The following is a 21,300-nucleotide window of genomic DNA, read 5'->3' as shown; positions in this document are numbered from 1 at the left end:
GTGATAATAATATCATCAATATATACCAATAGAATAACTAAACAATGAGAACTATGATGTGTAAATAGAGAATGATCAGCCGTGTTATTCTCGAATCCTTGTGAGCAGACAACCTTACTAAACTTATCAGACCAAGCACGAGGAGATTGCTTAAGACTGTAAATTGACTTATTCTAGTGACATACTAACCGTTCCCTTGACACTGAAAACCAGGAGATGACTTCATATAAACAATCTCTTTAAGATATCCATTAAGAAAAATATTTTTGACGTACAACTGATAAAGAGGCCAAGACTGGTTAGATGCCAAATAGACTATTAGTCGAACTGATGTATGTTTTATAGGAAGTGAGAAAGTCTCCTCAGACTATCTCCAGCAGGTGGAGATTGGGGGTTTTTTTTGCTCCAGCAGGTAGAGATCGGGGGGGAGCCATGTGTCAAGGCTTGATTGGTTGGCTTTTTTTGTTTTACTCCTAATTTTTAAATGATATTTTGGGAGATAAATACTAGGAATTAATTTATAATTTTTATATCAATAATTTTTATTTTTTCACCTCTATAAATAGAGATTAGTCTTGTGTAATTTGGAGACAAAAAAAATCCGAGTTTTCAACACCTTATTCTCCTTCTCTTTGCTTTTGCTTCTATATTCTTCAAACTTTTTCAAATGGATCCTTCACAAAATTATCTTAATTTCTCCTACAACTTTCCTAACCAGCCTCAAAATACCAACCCTTAAAATCCAAATATGCAAGCCCCGGAAAATACTCAAAATGCTGGTATGCAACCCAATTTTCAAATGCCATATATGATGCCACCAAATTTTGGCATGCAATACCCTTATCTTCCTTACGGTTATCATCCAGCTGCGGGAAGCAGCTATGTTCCATCCCATATGAATTTCCCTACCACGGAGTCGATTGAGCCACCGACACCCCGGTTCAGTAGCGGATCTACAGAAATCCCGGATTTTTCCACCCAGATCTCTTTGGGAAATGTTGGTGGGGATACTCCTCATAGTTTTCTACCTCCAACCCAACAACCAACAAAGAGATCAAGTTACGATAGTTGGAGCACAGAAGACAACATAATTCTGCTAACTGCTTATTTTCACGCTAGTAATGATAGTGAGCTGGGGAACAACCAAAAAAGTGAAACTTTCTGGGGTAAAATTACACAGTATGTGAATGAGAATGGCAAGAGTGGAAAAGAGAGGACGAGGACCATAGCTCGGTGCCAGAGTCATTACAAAGACATCAACAGAAAAATTTCCAGTTTCATTGGCTGTTACAGTACTGCATGTAGGGAGAAGCAAAGTGGTTGGTCTGATGAAAACTACATATCCAAAGGCAGGGAGTTGTACTTTGAGAAAATGGGTACATCGTTTAATTTGGTGGATGAGTGGAAGGTTGTTCGCAATCAACCAAAATATATGCCAGGAGTAGCAGTATCGGGTAGTAGCGGTTCGAAAAGAAAGAGTAGTAGTGAAGATGTTGAATCCTCCGCTCCTACCCTCGTACGTCCTGAGGGTAGGGACACGACAAAGAAGAAAGCTAGAGCTTCATCCAGTAAACCAAGGAAATCGAAGGTCGAACTTCTCGATGAGTTATCCAATATAGTCACCTCTCGTGAAAAGGCGGAAGCGAATAGAGCAAGTACTGTTGAAGCTATGAATGTCCTCGCTCGTGCCAAGAACATGGAGACGTGGAGATTTTTGAAAAACAAACCAGATCGTGACGATGAAGATGAAGAAGCATATCAGTTGTTGAGGAAAGAACTGTTTGGCAAATGAAGAAGTTGTTGTTTGTCTGTTAGTTTGTTTATGTGTTTTTTAAGTGTTTTTTAAGTGTTTCGTGTGTTGAAATTGGAGTGTTGAATAAAATCGTTGTTTTTTATTTGAATAAATCCAATTGAAATGACTACTCCCTCTCCAATTTAATTGACAAGTCTCTGCAATTAAAGTTAAAAAATGTATGAATTAACAACTCTCTGGTATGAATTGATAACTCCCTGCAATTAAAGACAAAGGGTTGAATTGACCACTCTATCCAATTAAAGACAAGGCATGAATTGACAACTCTCTATAATTAAAGACAATGCATGTATTGACAAGTCTCTGCAATTAAAGACAATGCATGAATTGACAACTCCCTGCAATGCATGCCATACGCCACATGTCGTTGCAATTGCATGTTTTTGAACAAAGGTTTTCATTATAAATGTTGACCAAATGCACAACTTGGAGTATACCTATCAATATTTTTTCTACATACCCTCCAATGGATCCAAACCTAAATGAATTCAATTTCGAATACTTCCAACAAGAATGGGAGTTAGAAGATAAAATGTTTGATAGGCAACAAGAACTGCTTGAAGAGTTGCTTAGGAGAGAAGAACAACCGCGCAAGAGAAAGTCCATATATAGAGATCATCAAGCAGCGCATGAGAGGCTCATGGCCGACTACTTTGCCGAATCATGCACATACACTGATGCCCAATTTCGACGAAGGTATCGAATGAATAGGCCTCTCGTTCTACGAATTGTGGATTCTATGTCAAATTTTGACGTTTACTTCACACAACGTCGTAATAATGCGGGCAAGCTTGGTTTAACCCCTATCCAAAAGTGTACTGCTACCCTACGCATGCTCGCATATGGAGTAGCAGCTGATGCTTGTGATGAGTACTTGAAGATAGGAGAATCTACTGCGGTTGAGTGTACTCAGAGGTTTTGCGAAGGGGTAATAGCCTTGTTTCAAGATGAATACTTAAGACGACCCAATGTGCAAGACTTGCAGAGGTTAATCCAAGTTGGACAAGAGCGTGGTTTCCCAGGGATGATTGGAAGTATCGATTGCATGCATTGGCAGTGGAAAAATTGTCCAAAGGCTTGGCAATGGCAGTTTACTAGTGGGCACAAGGGCACAGCAACAGTTATTCTCGAGGCAGTTGCGTCATATGATTTGTGGATATGGCATGCTTTTTTTGGGCTTCCTGGTAGTTTGAGATGTACTAGATAGGTCACCCGTTTTTGATGACATTGAGTCTGGTGAAGCTCCAAGGGTAAACTTCACTGTTAATGGACAGCGGTACAATATTGCATACTATCTTGCTGACGGAATCTACCCAAAATGACCTGTCTTCGTCCAGTCAATTCAAATGCCCCAGGGATCCAAACAACAATGTTTTGCCAAACAACAGGAGTCATGCAGGAAGGACGTGGAGCGCGCATTCGGGGTTCTCCAAGCACGGTTTGCTATTGTCCGCCAACCAGCTCGAACGTAGGATATTGAAGTCTTAGGTAAAATAATGAGGGCGTGCATTATTTTACATAACATGATAGTGGAAGATGAACGAGATTCGTATTCGCGAAACTGGGAAAATATCGACTTTGAACCGTCAAACAATCCTAGCTCTTCCACCTCTTCCAGTGTTCAAACAGACGTGTCACGCCCCGCTTCCCAAAATACCAGGGAATCGGGACGTGAACATGTCCGCGACGTATTAGATTGAGAAGAAATATACACCATCTTTTTTTTCTCTTTCTTTTCTTCTCAATCCAATACGCTAAACGTCTAGAAACAAATACAATACGAAGTCACAGGTCCTCGATCACACATAGCAAGAATATAAAGACAACCCAGAATAAAAATAGACATATCATCAATGGTAAATCATCCCAGACATAAATACGGGTCCAACATACCCTTATACAAATCTGAACAAATGAATACTAAAGAGATACAAAATACACTGATCAAATAGAAATGGAATGTAGTACAAAAGAAAACTGAGGACCAATAGCTAACTTTGGCTTCTTCTTCTGCTCCATCCGCTAGGCACTCCTGCTGAGAATCCTCTGGCTCCTGATGATTTTCCAGCTGAACCTGTCCTTCCTCTAAGTCTGACGTACACCAGAGAAAACAGGTGTACGTCAGGTGCATGGCGCACGGCAAGACCCGACCCCACAAAACAAAAAGAGCGAACAAAAACCCAATGCAAAAACGAAATAACAACAGAAATGATAAAGAAACATGCAACGTAAATCCAATAAAATCAATCAAGTAACAAGACGATCATGCAGCTAGCGATCAGAAATCATCTAAGTCACAAGGTCATACAATAGATGGAATTAATACCTAAAAATCTACAACTCGAGACGTAGTACGTCGAGCGAAATAATCCAAACAAGGAAACCCTCATGTATATACCATATATCTCGAATTGTAAATAATTAAATATTAATCCCGATCTATGTATGAAAAGAAACACAACTAGCCTATATCTCAGAAGAACTCATAATTAGCCAAGAAACGAGTCATGCAACTAGCAATCCTATACAGGTCAAAGTTCATATTATCGGATATCTGGTTAACCACCACATCTCACTAGTACCTCAGACCCGCCCCAGTGCGAAACGATTCACTGGTGCGTGCCTGGCGCCCCAGTGCGAAACGATTCACTGGTGCGTGCCTGGAAATAATCAATAATCACAATACCGCTGCTCCTCAGACCCACCCCAGTGCGAAACGATTCACTGGTGTGAGCCTGGAAATAAACAATAATCTCAATATCACCGTTCCTCAGACCCACCCCAGTGCGAAACGATTCACTGGTGCGAGCCTGGAATAACAATACACATCCGATCACTGCTCCTTAGACTCACCCCAGTGCGAAACGATTCACTGGTGCGAGCCTGGAAATAAATAACAACATATCCAATAACATGAACCCAGACCTTCCCATCCCAAGTCCAAGTTAACAACTCATATCTCACGGGTCATTATGGTCAAGCAATACCCACGATTCTCAACTATAACAAGGTATAAATGCAATGAATACTATGTAACAGTGTCATGAATCATGAACAAGAAACGTGAACAACTACAAAAAACGTGCAAGACGGAACTACAACTATCAAATAATTATGCATGAAATCTCGTAATTAATATCATTCATCAACAAACTCACGCAGGCAATTACATATCACAGTCTAATCCATGAAATTAATTACTAACAGATATAAATAATGGAATATCAAATCAAGGGAAGCGTGATCTTGCCTCGGGTTCGTCGAACGAATCGACGTTGATGGCGCGGGCCGGATCTGACACGGTGGGGGCTGACCGCGGGGAGTTCGACGGGGCAGGGAGAGAGGGGGGGTATGGTGAGAGAAGAAAAAAAAGATTTGTTTATGGAAGGGAGAGAGAGAAGGACTTGATTAGGTATTTTTGAATTTTGAAATGGGAGAAAAAAATGGAAGGATTAAACGTGAATTTTGGAATTGATTGAGAAATAAATTAGGGGAAAATATGGAAGGAATTCAAATGGGAGGAAATTAAGAGAGGGAAAATTCGAAATTTTCACATAATATTCTGAATTATATTAATAATCAATAATCAACCAAAAATCTTTTTATTAATATTTATATACTACTGTACTATACTCAAGTTTATATTAATAATAACAAGGTCATTAATAATATTAATCACCAAATGATTATATATAAAAATCACTAAACCGTAAATTAATATTTAGCAGAATTAAAAATACAAGACTATATATTTTATTATTTATTTATTTTGAAAACTTAGAAAATTTCAGAATTTAGGAAAAGTATTAATAAAATATAATATAATATTTTAAATACTAGAAAAATTTATTTAAATACGTATCAAAATTTACGGTTGTTACATCCTACCCCCCTTAAAACAAATTCCGTCCTCGGAATTAAAATAAAAACCAAAGGACAGATATGGGACGATATCCATAAACAAATGAGACAAGAAACAAGGAACAGTGGAAAGTTACGAGACAAGAAATAGTGGAAAGATCCGGAGTCAAAATGTGATAAAGTAGGGATGAAAGGAAATCTATCAAGAAAATAGGATAAGGGCTCAAGGATAGTCTCACGGATGAAATATGATATGTATCTAAATTGTCCATTTTATTTTATGTATCTTCTTGTAAAATTAGCAATTTGTAACCTTGTAGATCAAAACCTGAATCGAAACTCAATTCAGCCTTTGCTCGGGTCGGTCGACTGAAGCTAATTAGTCGGTTGATCTAAGCTAAGGAGTCGGTCGACTGATCCCACTTGTTTTGCCTTGTGCACATTTGTACACGTGTTTAGTCGACCGAAGGGCTTTTATCGGTCGACTGATCAATGTAGAGTTGTGAATGATTATTTTCTTCATACACGTTTGATTGTGAACCCGAAGTACGTGTTGCACATCGAGATACGTGCATTTTGTACGAGGATACACGAACTGGATTTGAACACACACGGCCGTTTAGAGGCACATAATCTAAGCTTTGCATTTGTCATGATAGATAGTGACATATACATTACATTTCATGATAGTCGGATGCTTGAGTGGGTTAGTTGGTATGTCACAATGAGAGCGCAGCAGACTACACTCGGGTTGGCTAGTTTGTATGTTGCAATAAGACCGTAATAGACTACACTCCATGCGCATTATTATTGAGTGGGTTAGTTGGCATTCCGCAATGAGACCGCGGGAGACTAAACTCAGGGTGTGTTAGTTTGTATACTGCAATGAGACCACAGTAGACTTCACCCATGTACATCATTTGTTTCATATAGAGTATTGTACAGATTTCATTCATGCTCCCATATTAGTTACCCGAGAGTAGGGTATAATACTAAGATTGGCACACATGGCATATTTTCTATGCGAGATGATTTTATTGAATTATTTTATTTGTGACTACGCCAACTACCCGAGAATAGGGTGAGGATTTGACATGACTTGTATTGTTAAGATTTGAGTTGTATTTCTTTTATTTACTGTTTCACTCCTAGGACTCGGGAGTTAGGATTTAGTAATTCACAATTTGAGACATGGTATATACATGAGGGTTTTCTGGTTTGGATTATTTCGCTCGACGTACTAATTCTCGTGTTGTGATTTTTTAAATCTCAATCTTCTTTTAGTTTAGGATAGATGGTTTTATATTTATATGTATTAACTTATTTTCATATATACTCCTAACCCCTTCCCCTAAAGGCGGTGGAGATGATCTTGCTAGCATTTTGACGCTCATTGTTTCCCTTCTTTTCAGGCAACGAGTCAGGCGCACGGAGAGTCGCAAGTTGATGGAGTTTTAGCTTAGTTTCCATCTTTATTTACATTAGTAGTTATTTATGCTCATCAATAGTTTATTATTTATTTTCAAACATTTAGAGTTGTATTACATTTTTGGAAAGGCAGAGTGCCTTAAGTAGCATTTCCATTGACTCTATGTATTGAGACATTTTACATTTGTTTCAGTATCAGTTGTATTTCATTTATTTCAGTTGGGAACATGATTATTAACTATTTTCAAATATCTCTTCTTTATATATCATGTTCATTATATTATTACCTTTATTTGCATATTTTGTATCTACACCTGTTGTTTGATTCCACTAGAGAGATATTATTGTGATGGTAAAATGTGTTATTGTACAGTGTGGGTGCGTGGCAGGTTTGACATCATTGGGTTCACCTTGGACTGTAACCTTTTGTGAAGCCAGAGGCATCACAGTTAGTATCAAAGATCTAGTTCCAACATCCTTAGGATCATTCATGTGTCGAGTTGTTGAGCTAGGATAGAGTTTCCTAATTTTATACCCTCATTATCTAGTTTATATGAATAAATTTATCACTAATAATTATTTTTATCTTTAATTGTAGGTTAATAAAAAATAAAAGCCCAATATCTCCTCAACAAAGCCTACTAATTAAATGAAGAACTCAAGCATGAAAGCCCAAAAGAAGAAGAAATGCCAAAGAAGCCCAAGCCCAAAGCATAAAAGAAGAAGAAGCTGCGGATTGCAATTGCAGCGCACTGCATCGATGCCCGCATCGATTCCAGCATCGATACCTCTATCGATGCTGGTATCGATGCCATCGTCATTCTGTTACGAATCTAAGGCTGAAATTTATGGTTTTTGGATAAGATTTCGATCCAAGGGCTCTCATTCACTGATGTTTACTATAAATAGGGGTAGAGAGTGAGGGGTTAGAGGTGTGAAAATTTTTGTAACTCCTTTTGGAGAGGATGGCTACTCTTAATTGAGAAGGCCTTCCAAATTTATAACTTTTTGTTATAATTAATAAAAGAATTTTTTCACCACTTTAAAATTTTTTTTCTTCTCTTTGTTGGATGATGAAGATGAAGATGAAGATGGAGATTAATTTGAAGGTTTGTTTTTCTTATTTCTCTTTTATTGCTTATTAATTTAGATGCTTGTAATTAGATTTTATCTTCTTGTTTAAATAGCAAAGATGCTAGAACCCTCTTGCCTTAAATTTATTTCATGCTTATAGATTAGATTTATTTCATGCTTATAGAGTAGATTTATTTTCTTGCATTTAATTCTTACAATTTATTTTGTAGTTTTGATTTTGTAATTTATTTTGTAGTTAGATTTTAATTTCTTGCACTATTCACCTTGAGGCTAGAACTCTCTTGGGTTTAGTTTTTCTTTTTGTTTATTTATATTTTCTTTGATTCGCCTTTAGGCTAGAACCCTCTAGGGAATCACCATTTTCTAAGAAGTGAATTCAATTCTAGATTACCCATATCTTTAATTGAATCCCTCATCTTTACTTTCTTGAATTTTATTTTCATTCTTGATTTTCCTTTTTGATTCTTGATTTTATTTATCTCTCCTTGTGGAAATCATTCATTCATTGTCACATCCACTCTCACTTACATTTTGTGCCTATGTGGAAATCATTCATTCATTGTCACATCCACTCTCACTTACATTTTGTGCCTATTTACACACTATCACATTCTTAATCTCTTCACAATCATATTTACTCATCACTCCTATTTATCACATACACAACATAAGAACCGATTTTATATTTTCTCCTACAAAACACCTTCCTCGTGGGATCAATATCTTTATACTATAACTTAACACAGTTGTGCACTTGCAACATTTTTTGGTACATGTTTACGTCGCATTAAGTTTTTGGCGCCGTTGCCGGGGAAGGTTCTTAAGTAGGTTTTAATTATTTTGGTTCTTTAACTTGTGTGTTTATTGTGAAGGAAACGCTTGGAGCTTAAAGATCGCGGATTGGAGAACTAGGATTTAAAGATTTGCTTGTAGGTAACTCTTCTTTCTAGAATTTTTAATTCCACCCTTTAGCTACTTATTCACAATTAGAGACAATTAGGACTTAAAAAAAGATTTTATTTTCGTTGACCATAAACCATAATAAAATTCATCCTCCACTTTGACATTTACTAACAAGATAATAAATTCAAACAATTTCCCCCTTCTCATTTGTTTGATTGTTAACCCTAATTAAAAAAAAGATTTTTTCTTTTCCATCCTTTTTAGTTGCTTTTAATTCATAGGGTTGTATTTTATATTGTTAGTAGGAATTCACCAAGTGATTTGAGCATCTTGATTTGGCACATACTTAAAAATATTTTTAAGGGCAAAACCCCATAATCAAGATAAGATGAGGGATTTCATCACCCTTTCCTTAGCCCAAAAATCACTAATTCCTCACTACACCACACAAGCCTAATAAAGCTCATTAGATGTTGGCCCTAAGGATTCGAGCTCAATAAGGAACAAAGAATCCTTAAGTGAACCGGTTTAAGTTTTCTTGGATTAGTTGGTGTCTAAGGTAAGGTTTAGGGGTTGCGTAAAGCGTTCCGTAAGGAACGAGGTACTTAATTGATATCTGATCACCCTCTAGTACTATCCTTACCTAGCTAACTACCATTTAGGAGTTTTTGGTTAGGAGCTAGTCTAGTTGAGTTAGGCTTAACCCTAGAGTTAGAGTGATTGAAAAGTGATTGATTTTGATTTGTTTTAGTTAGGATTTTCCTCTTTTTCCATTCTCTCCTCATTGAAAAAAACTAACTTTTATAAAAAAAAAGTATAAAAAGAAATAGTTTTGGTGTATGCAACCGTGGATTAGGGATAATACGCATCGATTAATTCGTTTTGAACCAATCATAGAAATGGCGTATCCTAATCCACCCGTTCTTCAAGATATTGTTGGACCCTAGAGGGGGGGGGGGGGATTAGGGTCTTATGCTAATCTAATCCGATTTAAATGCCAATTAAAACTAATTAATAAGTTATCCTAGCAAGTATGAAATACAACAAGTAATATATATGAGCTAGGATAAGCAATATACAATATGATATATCCTAGCAAAGAGATATATAGCAAAATATATATGTAAGGATATATAAACTAACACAAGATGATATATCCTATCAAAGAGATATACAATATGATATATGTATAGGATATGTAAACTAACACAAGGGGTAAACAATCTAAACAAGATAGTGGATGATATAAATAATGAGCTAATGACAATGGCGATAAGAAATATAAACACAAGTATAAATAAACGCCAAAGCACACTCAAACACAAGATATGATCACGGAGTTCGGACCTTCCGTCCTACGTCTCCGCTCCCCACTCCCGGGGAGAAATCCACTATCAACCGGGTTTTCTACGTTCACCCGAATAACGTTTACACCTCACAGTATCGGTTTTCAACGCTCACCGATCAACGTCACTCCTCACACTCGGTTTCTAGCTCACCGAAAACCTCACTACACACTCGGTTTCTAGCTCACCGAAAACCTTACAACACTCACAATGTAACAAATATAAATTTGTTCTCTACAATAGATGAGAACACAATGAAAGCACAACTCAAAGTTACAATCTCTCACCACCCAACTATACTATGTATGAAAGATACAATAAGCTCAATGTGGGTGTGTGTGTAACAATGAGTAAATAAGATCAAATCAACTAAACTCAAGTATGAAATCTAGCTTAAGAACAATGATAATCAATCAAGTATATAAATGTAAAGCTAGAGTTTGAGTTTAGAAAACTTCTCAATTTGATAACAAGAGATGGAGGGATGATAGTTGGAAGCTTAAACTTCAATAGACAATCTCCTCAAGCTCTTGTGGAATTTGATTCACCAAAACAAACTCTCAATTTGCTTAAAAGCTTTTTAAACACACTTAAACCAAACTAAAACCCTTGTTAAAAACTTTATTAAACTTGATTAAAAACTCTCTTAGTTAGGTTGAAAAGACATCAGCAATGGGGTATATATACCCACTAGAAATCTCAGCAAAAAAAACCCCCAAAACAAAATGACCAAAAACCCCAGCAAACAGCTCAGAGAAAGAGCCGTTAAAAGACAACGGTCATATTGTCGGTCGACCGAAAATCCCGTCGGTCGACCGATGAGAGCAAAAACACGAAGAAAACTTTCTGGACCATCGTCGGTCGACCGGAAATTCATCGGTCGACCGGACCGGTCGACCGACGGGCCTCTGTCGCCCAGAAAACTTATGACCTCAGATTCGGTCGACCGGTGCGGTCGACCGAAAAACTGACATTCTAGAAAATGAAAACTGTTTATCTGATTTTAAAACACTGTTTAAAAATATCAAATAAATTCAGAAAAATGTAAAACTTTGGGAAATGATTGTAGACATGATAATAAACATGCTATAATGACTGGTTTCGAAAAAGGACGTCCCAAATGAAAAATATCATCATTTTACAAAATAGTCCAAAACATGAAAACCTGAAAATTGATATTTTGATATTTTGACTTAAACAACATTTTGAAACCTTATGAAATGATTGTATAGACTTGATAAAAGATATAACATGTTGTTATGAAGTCTATAACCTAGAAATGCAATATTTTCATAAAATTGCATATTCTATGCAATATATTCAAAACACTAAATATGATTTCATTAAATATAAGCTTGTTAAAGGTGAAATCATATATAGGCATATAAACATGAAACAAAATAGTATTTTCCAATTCTATTCATTTGTTTCATAGTAAAACTTGAAAACTATCAAACCAAAACATATATGTATATATATAACTATATATATACAAAAACCAAAACGTGTATGTGTGTATATGATTGAGCTTAAAGTACTAACACACATAATATAAATTCCTAAACTAAATTACCCAAGCAATGATCTTGATCTTCAATAAGCTTGACTTGGTAATCTCGCGGATGGAATAAATTTTGAGCTTAGACCGCATTTCATAAACATGCTTCCCAAATTCCTTGGAAATGAAACAGAAGATGCATATATTTTTATCTCGGAATTTGAGAAAGTGTGTATTATGATTAAAATGAGAGAATTAAAAGAATATGTGATCAAACTCAGATTTATTCCATTTGCTCTCAAAGACAAAGCAAAAAAATAGCTGTATAGCTTACCCGTAAATTCCATCACTACTTGGGAGGAATTTATCACCGTTTTTCTTAAGAAAATTTTTCCTATCCATAAAACGGTGAAGCTAAGAAACAGCATCATGAATTTTAAAATTTTCCCGGGAGAACCTTTTTGGAAGTATTTTGACCGATTTAAAGATCTTCTCATCCAATGTCCTTATCACGGTTTAGAAAAATGACGATTGTGCCAAATAATTTATGAGGGATTAGATTATTCTACAAAAACTTCCTTAGAATCAATGTGCCAAGGGGATATCATGAGGAAAAATGCTGACGAAGCTTGGGAATTTCTAGAGAGTCTATCTGAGAAAACAATGCAATGGGAACACTATGATGACATGGTTTCATCAGTTCCCCATTCTAAGTCAAGTGGTCTTTCCTTGGAGTCAAACATTGCTTCTGAAGCGAAGATGGCGACAATTCTACGGAGGTTATAAGCCTTAGAAATTAAGGAACGAGCTCCAGCTCAAATCAATCATGTTTCTGCCCCAGGATATCATAATTGTCAGTCTCCTACCCACATTTCAGAGGAATGCCCTCTCCTAGGAAATAACAATGCATAAGAATAGATGAACGCTATATTCCAACGCCCTAGAAATGATCCATTTTCTCCAACCTACAATCCAGATTGGAGAAATCATCCCAACTTTGCATGGAATCAAGAAAATTCTCCCGGAACTCAAAACTTCACTCCCTCTTCGACCCAACATTTTCCTAGGGGAAACACAGTTCCTTTTAATTCTCATCCACAATTTTAACAACTCAATCTGTCGTATCAAAATCAGTCTCCTCTTCATCAAGCTGTAATTCAGACTCCTCACAATCCAGATCAGGATAAACGTCTCAATGTCTTGGAAAGGAGTTTGGAAACCATAATTAAGGCCTCTGCTCAAACCACGAATATGTTGACTCAAACGGCCAGCACTTTGAATTCCTTTATGCAATCAACCGGACAAATGCTTAACTCTAACACTCAAGCTATAGCTAGATTAGAATCCCAACTTGGTCAACTACCTAGTGCCGTGAGTGAAAGAGAGAAAGGAAAATTTCCGAGTCAACCCGTGGTCAACCCTAAGGACACAGGATGCAGTTCATCCTATGAAGCTCAAGTGAATGCAATCCATTCACTTCGGTCAGGTAGATAGGTCGATAATCAAGTAAGAACTCCTCCAAGTCAAACTCTTGATCCAGTACAAATTCCTTCTCCTTCTCCTTCTGATGAATCTATTCAACAATCACCCTCCTCAGATGACCAAGAACCTGAACCCGAACCTGAGCCTGCTTTTGATAGGTTTAGACCAGTTGCTCCTTTTCCAGATAGACTCAGGCCTAGGAAACACTCCCCTCAAGAGGAGAAGATCCTAGAAACATTCAAGCAGGTTAAGGTCAATATTCCTCTCTTAGATGTAATTGAACAAATTCCATCTTATGCCAAAATTTTGAAAGAATTATGTACTAAGAAGAGGAGAATAAATGTTCCCAAAAAAGTCTTTTTAGCCACCAATATCAGTTATATGCTCTCAAATCCCATACCTTTAAAACGTAAAGATCCTGGTTCTCCTATCATTTCATGTGTCATTGGTAATACTCACATTGATAAGGTGCTTTTAGACTTAGGGGCCAGTGTCAATTTGCTTCCATATTCAGTCTACCAGCAATTGGGTCTAGGTGTACTGAACCCAACCCGTTGTACTTTGTAGTTGGGTGATAGATCTGTCAAGGTCCCTATGGGTGAGTTAGAGGATGTTCTGATTAAGGTTGGAGATTTTATTTTTCCAGTAGATTTCGTAGTTTTGGAAACATAGCCCGTTTCCAACCCTAAAGGACAGACACCTGTCATCTTAGGACGATCATTCTTAGCCACTTCTAATACTCTCATCAATTGTAGAACTGGTCAAATGAAGCTGTCATTTAGGAATTTGACTGCTGATCTCAACATTTTCAATCCAGATGACCAACCAAATAATCAACTTCTAGAAATAAATTACATTCAGGAACGATCAAAAGAAGAAGAAGAAGAAGAAGAGTCTGATTTGAGTATTGAGGAAATTTTTGATGAAGAGTTAGATTTTTTAGAAGAAGCAGATCAGGTTCTTGAGAATAATGAAACCGTGTTAAATATTTGCTGCTTTGAATTAAATTTTGAAGAACTCTTTCTTGATAAACTTATATTCTTAGAAAATAATCAACAACCAAATTTTTAGAACTCTACAGAAGAATTAGTTGTTAGAAAACAAAACTTCATAGTACAAGAGTCTAAGTTCATTAAGAAATGTAAAATGCATGACACCAATAATACCTACCTTACTTTGTTGCAAGAATTACTGAACACCCCGAAATGCTTAGAATTTTACATTATTGATTATATCATTCTGAATTTATTTAAAATCCGGGGAAGAATTTTTAACAATAAGGTAGGATTCAATGTAGAATACAAGCTCTTCATGTTGAACACTTCATGCTACATTGTTTGTTTTGTTTATTTCAGAATAACAAAAAGAATTTTGTTGAACACTTCATGCTACATTGTTTGTTTTGTTTATTTCAGAATAACAAAAAGAATTTATTCTTCTCATTTGAGAGTTTCTTGTTCAGTTGTAAAAAAAAGAAAGAAAAAAAAAGGAAAAAAAGAAAGAAGAAGAAAAAAAGAAGAAGAATAAATTTCTGATTATATCCTCCTCAGACCAAAGGTAATTGCAGATTTTTATCAGCCGACCAAATGTAAGTGCTTTACTTCTTATCTGCTTTACTTTGTGCATCATAGAGTTTGTATTAAGGACAATGCAAAATTTAGGTGTGGGGGTGGGAATTAGTTATTTTTTTCTCTTTATTTTATATTTTTAGTTGCATTTTTGTTATTTTTTCCCTTGCCAAATTGATAGAGTTATGTAATAATTAATTTATTTGATAAATTTTAAATTTTCTAATCTCTAGTTTATTATTTACTCAAGTTTATCTTTTATGATAACTCTAAATAAATTTCTTAAGAAATGACTTTCAAAGTAGTATACTTTACTTAAGCCTTAACTTAGATTTTTATTTAAAATAATAGAATTTATGCATGCTTAGCTTAGAGTTAAAAATAATTTTACAAAGTGTCTTGACTTACATATTTTTCAGAATATATATACATATACATATAAAAAAATTGCAAAAGAAGAGTGTGAAAAATGGACACAAAAAAAAAGAAAGAAAAAAACTCTTAAATTCAAGGTGATTCTATCTTATAAAGCCTAAGCTGATTGAGTAATTAAGCCCAAGGAGTATTTCCATACTTAATGACCTAAGCCTAATTGGGTTGGGATCCATTAGCCCAAAACTCGTTTAATGGCCGCTTAGAAAGCCCGTTAAAGTAAAAAAAATCACCAAGGAAGAAAGAGTTAAAAAATAATAATAATATAAAAAAATAAAAAAAAATAAAAATACTAATAAATGTTTTATATATATAGTTATATTTGTATATATGGTCTTGGAAAATATTTTAGATCAAGCAACTTGAATATTATTTCATGTTCTTTTCAAAACTTTTAAATTAAATTTCTAAGTTTGGCTTGGTTTTGTATTGCTATAATGAGAAGATTTTCTAGGAAATTTACCTTAGAGTTATATATAAAAATATTTTCTTGAGTAATAACTAGCTTTGTCACGCCCCGCTTCCCAAAATACCCAGGGAATCAGAACGTGAACAAGCCCGCGACGTATTAGATTAAGAAGAATAAATAAAATAACATTTCTCCTCAACCTAATACGCTAAGCGTCTAGAAATAAATACAATGCGAAGTCACAGGTCCCCGATCACAGTTAGCAAGAATATAATAGACAAACTCAGAACAAAATAATCCATATCACAAGTGAATATCATCCAAGACAAGTTTGGGTCAAACATGCCCATATACATATCTGAACGAATGAATACTGGAAAAATATAAACTACAGTGTTCAACGGTAATAGAAAGAAAAATACTACAAGAACAACTAAGAACATCAACTAAGAAGAGATATCTACTTCGATCTATTCTTCAACTCTATCTGCAAAGTACTCCTGCTGAGAATCCTCTAGCTCCTGGTGATCTCCCACCTGGACCTGTTCTTTCTCTAAGTCTGACGTTTACCAGAGAAAACATATGTACGTCAGCGTGTATGGCACACGGCAAGACCCGATCCCACAAAGAAAATAGAACAAACGAAAACCAAAGCGGAAATCGATACGATAAAAGAAACAACAAAAGAACGTACAACTGAAAACCCCAAATCAACATGAAAATACTACTAAATCATAATAACATAAAGCATCCAAAATCGATCAGATAACGAGATCATGTAGCTAGCGATCAGTCTAATCATCCAAGTAACAGGGCATACAATAGATGAAATTCATACCTAAAAATCTACATCAAGAGACGTAGTACGTCGAGCGAAATAATCCAAACAAGGAAACCCTCATGTATATACCATATATCTCAAATTGCCGATAATTAAATATTAACCCCAATCTATGTATGAAAAGAACACAACTGACCTACATCTCACACAAGAATCCTAATCACCTTAAGTAACAAGGTCATGTAACTAGTCATTCTATAACAGGTCACTAGTCCACATCTCACACAGAGTCAACGCTCATATCACCGGATAACTGGCTGTTCACAAATCCCCTACGTGCATCCAAACCCGCAAAACGGTTCGGTGAGAGGACTACACGCAATCCGATTTCGGCCTGGTTCGAACTCAAGCAAAACTCGGGTGACGAAACGATTTCACTAACCAAGTGCGAAACGGTTCACTTGGCCCAACAAACTAACCCCAGTGGAAAACGGTTCACTGGTTCTAGTCTGGAAGATACATCAATAGCCTTATCCGATCACACGAAAATGGACTTCCCCATCCCAACTCTCTTGTATTTTCTAAATCAACCATAATCCTCATTGGAACTCGGGTTCATGGACTTCCCCATCCCAACTCTCTTGTATTTTCTAAATCAACCATAATCCTCATTGGAACTCGGGTTCACCACCTAAACTCAGTCAACACACCCACACATGTCACTAAGTCTGTTCATGACGCACGAGGCTACTAAGTCATGAACTACTAATGGTTCTCAAAGACAACCAGGAACAATAAATGCAACTAATCATGTGCAATAATATCGTAGCATATCAGCTAATCAAGATTAAGAATTATAAACCATAAACATAGTCTAGATAATTCAGAAATATTTTCTTTTCCAAAATAATTTCTATTAAAATTATTATAATTATCCAGAGATGATTCCGCTACCGAAATAAATTCTTTTAATTCATAATAATTATTCTAAAATAATCTTTTCTATAAAATAAACTCCTTTAAATTATTATTCTAAATAATCACTTTTTCATCAAGTAAATTCTTTTCTCATTACAATAATTATAAAATAATCTTTAAATATTCTATTTAATTATTACTTCTTCCAAAGTAAATCCTTTTAAAATATTTCTCATAATAATAATTCAGAATACTCCCTTTTAAAAATTATTCTTTCTTTCTAAAATATTTCGTAATTAATCATAAACTACTTTCCAACATATCTACTCATGTGTGCAATTTATTGCATATTCTTAGAATATTAAAAGATTTAGATTGTGGCGGTCTTCATGGCGCAAAATAGCAGGCGAATCCTCTGCTAAATTGCGCCCCCCGCCTAGATCTTGATGGTTAGGAAGAAGAAGACCAGCGGCAATCGGATTCTTAGCATTGGATTGAGAGCAACTCCTTGTTCGCAATCCAAAGAAACCAGATCTAAAGCGAAATTTGTGGGAAATGGTGAAGTTCTTGAACCTGAAGCTATGGGATCGACTGGTCCTAAAGGGGAAAGAATGAAGAAATCCATGGAAGAGATTCTCAGAGCTCCAAATCTCAAAGATCAGATAGATCCTCAATCGATTGGATATAGATCTCACAATCTCTGTAAGTCCTCTTCATCTGGTGATGATCTGAATAAATCCAATAGTTCTTCTTGGGCTGATGATGAAATTCTTGAGATCGATTCAGAAGATCAGGTTTTCTCAAAATCTCCTGTTTTAGATTCAACTGTTACATTAAATTCTGCTGGGAAATTAGCTGAAAAGGAAGTTTGCATTGACTCTGATTTCCCTCCTCTTCCAAATGCTAAACCTGTAAAAGATGCGGTGAATCTTGAGGAAAAGAGTTGGACCAGTTTCTTTGCAGATAATAGAAAATCTGGAAATGGCATGAGTTTAGATTTCATTCCCCCTGTTTCAAATGATTCTGTAAGATTTGAGGAGGAAGAATGGCAGGAAGGTGAATCAATGTGGGAATTTTCTCTAATTGGACAGGTTATAGGCCTAAATGCCAAATTTAAATCTATGGAAACATTTGTGAAGAAAGCCTGGGCTCCAATAGCCAATCCTGAAGTTTTTCTGCTCAAATCTGGATTATATCTGTTTAAATTCAGTAATAAGGAGGAAATCAATGGAATAATTGAAAATGGCCCTTGGTTTTTCGGGTCAAGACCTATCTTGCTAAAGCACTGGTCAAATGAGGAAGAGATAGAGAAGAATTTTGATAATGTCTATCCTATGTGGATACAACTGCCAAGCTTAAGGCTCAATTTATGGATTGCTAAATGCATAAGCAAAATAGCTAGTGTCATCGGTAAACCAATAACTACTGATAAACTCACAGCCAGCAGACAAAGGCTAGCTTATGCAAGGGTTCTGGTTGAGGTTAAAATGCCTTCACAACTTCCTGAGCACATTACTATTCAAGGGCCAAATGGAAAAACAATCGATCAAAAGATTCATTATGAGCTTAAGCCTAGATGGTGTGACTATTGTAAACAAGTTGGGCATGAAACTAATTTCTGCAAAAGGAAACCAAGAACTCAAAAGTTATGGATTCCTAAACATTCTGCTCAGATCTCAGTTCAAGACCTACCTGGGGATTCAAATCAGGTACAAGCTTCTGGTAATGTTGCAGGAAATCAGATACCTGTGCAAAACCAGCAAGTCTTTTCAGGAAAACAGGTGGAAATGGATGCAAATACCTCAGACAATTCAGTGCATGTTGTTCATGTTGAGGTTGATGCCAATAGCAGGAAATCCCCTAATTCTCCTATTCAGCGATCTGATTCTGGAAATGCTGTGCATGTTTCTGGAAATGCTGTGCACGTTTCTGGGGAAAAAGCTAACAACAATAAAACCCCCACTGGAAACTCTTGGATGCTGATGCAAAGAGGTAAAAACAAAAAGCCTATCCCCATTAATTCTTTTACCCCTTTGGCAAATATGGTGGATGTACTGGATCCATTTACAATGGATAGGGGGGAGGAAAATTGATGAATCTATCAATTTGGAATATAAGGGGTATGAACAAATCCCCTAGGGGGCTATGGACTGAACTCTATCATTTGCAGCAATCCATTGGTAATGTGCCTTGGATTCTCAGTGGGGATTTTAATACTATGATCAATGATGAAGAGAAAATTGGGGGAATCAAGCTTACAGATACAGATACAAGGGATTTCAATACTTTTATAGAGGACTGTCATCTCCTGGAACTCAAAACTGTTGGGAATTTTTTTACATGGTCAAACAAACAAGACAGTGACACTAGGATCTGGTGTAGACTGGACAGGACTCTTGTGAACAATGAATGGATTCAGAAATACAATTCTAGTCATGTTGAGTACATGCCCCCAAGCTTATCAGATCATTGCCCAGCCTTAATATCAATTTATGATGAGGGTAAACATGGCAAGAAACCCTTCAGGTTCTTCAAAATGTGGGCTAATCATAGCAATTATTTGCCCACAGTATCTTCAATTTGGCAAAAACAAGTGAAAGGTTGCAAGATGTACTCAATATTTCTCAAGCTTAAAAATTTAAGGGAGGCCCTGAAAGACCTTAACAAGAATCACTTTGGAAATATAAGTGAACAGGTTTGCAGAGCAAAAAATGCACTAGAGGAGGTCCAGCAAAAGCTCCAATCTGATCCTTTTAACCATACTCTCATTAATCAGGAAAAAGAAAGCCTGTCAGTATACAACAAACTCCTGACTTGTGAAATCTCTTTCCTCCAGCAAAAAGCTAAAATACAATGGAGTGTCAAGGGTGATAGAAACACAAGCTATTTCCACTCAATTATCAAATCCAACAGGCATCATAACAGGGTCCTAACCCTAAACAACAGCCTGGGAAGGAAAATCACAGAGGAGGAGGAAATTGTTCAGGAAATCATTTCTTACTATAAAAATCTCATGGGCACAGCCATCCCAACATCTGATCTAAACACTGACATTATCCAGAATGGTCCATGCCTGGGAGAAAGTCACATCAGACTACTATCTACACCTGTATCAAATGAAGAGATAAGGAAGGCAGTGTTCTCCATTCCAGACAACAAATCCCCAGGCCCTGATGGGTATGGATCTTCTTTTTTCAAATCTTCCTGGAAAGTGATAGGAGATGAAGTTACTCATGCTATTCAGGATTTTTTCCAAAATGGCAAACTCTTGGGAGCTATCAACTCTACATCCATCACCCTCATACCAAAGGTACATTGCCCAAACACTCCTGCAGATTTTCGGCCAATCTCCTGTTGTAACTGTCTGTATAAAGTGATATCTAAAATACTGGCAAATAGAATTCAATCAGTGATGGGGTATCTAATTAGTAATGCCCAGAGTGCTTTTGTCAAAGGAAGAAACATAACCAGTAATATCCTTTTAGCCCATGAATTGGTGAAAAATTATGGTCGGAAACACATATCTCCAAGGGTTATGATAAATATAGACATAAAGAAAGCTTTTGATACCATTAGTTGGAAATTCATTGAAGCTATGTTAAAGGGCTTGGGCTTCCCCAAATTAATGACTGAGAGGATCATAACCTGTATATCTTCCCCTAAATATTCTATATCTTTCAATGGATCACTACATGGCTATTTCAAAGGAGAAAGAGGCCTTAGGCAAGGAGATCCCCTCTCCCCCTACCTGTTCATATTAGGTATG

The 21,300-nt window shown here is 36.2% G+C and overlaps 1 protein-coding gene and 1 pseudogene across 1 annotated transcript; both read left to right on the top strand.

Moving 5' to 3' along the window:
* LOC109823376 (glutathione S-transferase T3-like) lies at nt 749-1,792 on the top strand. Its single transcript, XM_020389649.1, has one exon. It carries the CDS (start codon nt 749-751, stop codon nt 1,790-1,792), a length of 1,044 nt encoding a protein of 347 aa, XP_020245238.1.
* Nucleotides 2,280-7,619, top strand: LOC109823375 (annotated as a pseudogene).

This window comes from Asparagus officinalis, chromosome 9, assembly GCF_001876935.1.
Source record: "Asparagus officinalis chromosome 9, Aspof.V1, whole genome shotgun sequence".
NCBI classification, from domain to species: Eukaryota; Viridiplantae; Streptophyta; class Magnoliopsida; order Asparagales; family Asparagaceae; genus Asparagus; species Asparagus officinalis.
This window is presented reverse-complemented; position numbering and strand designations above follow the sequence as displayed.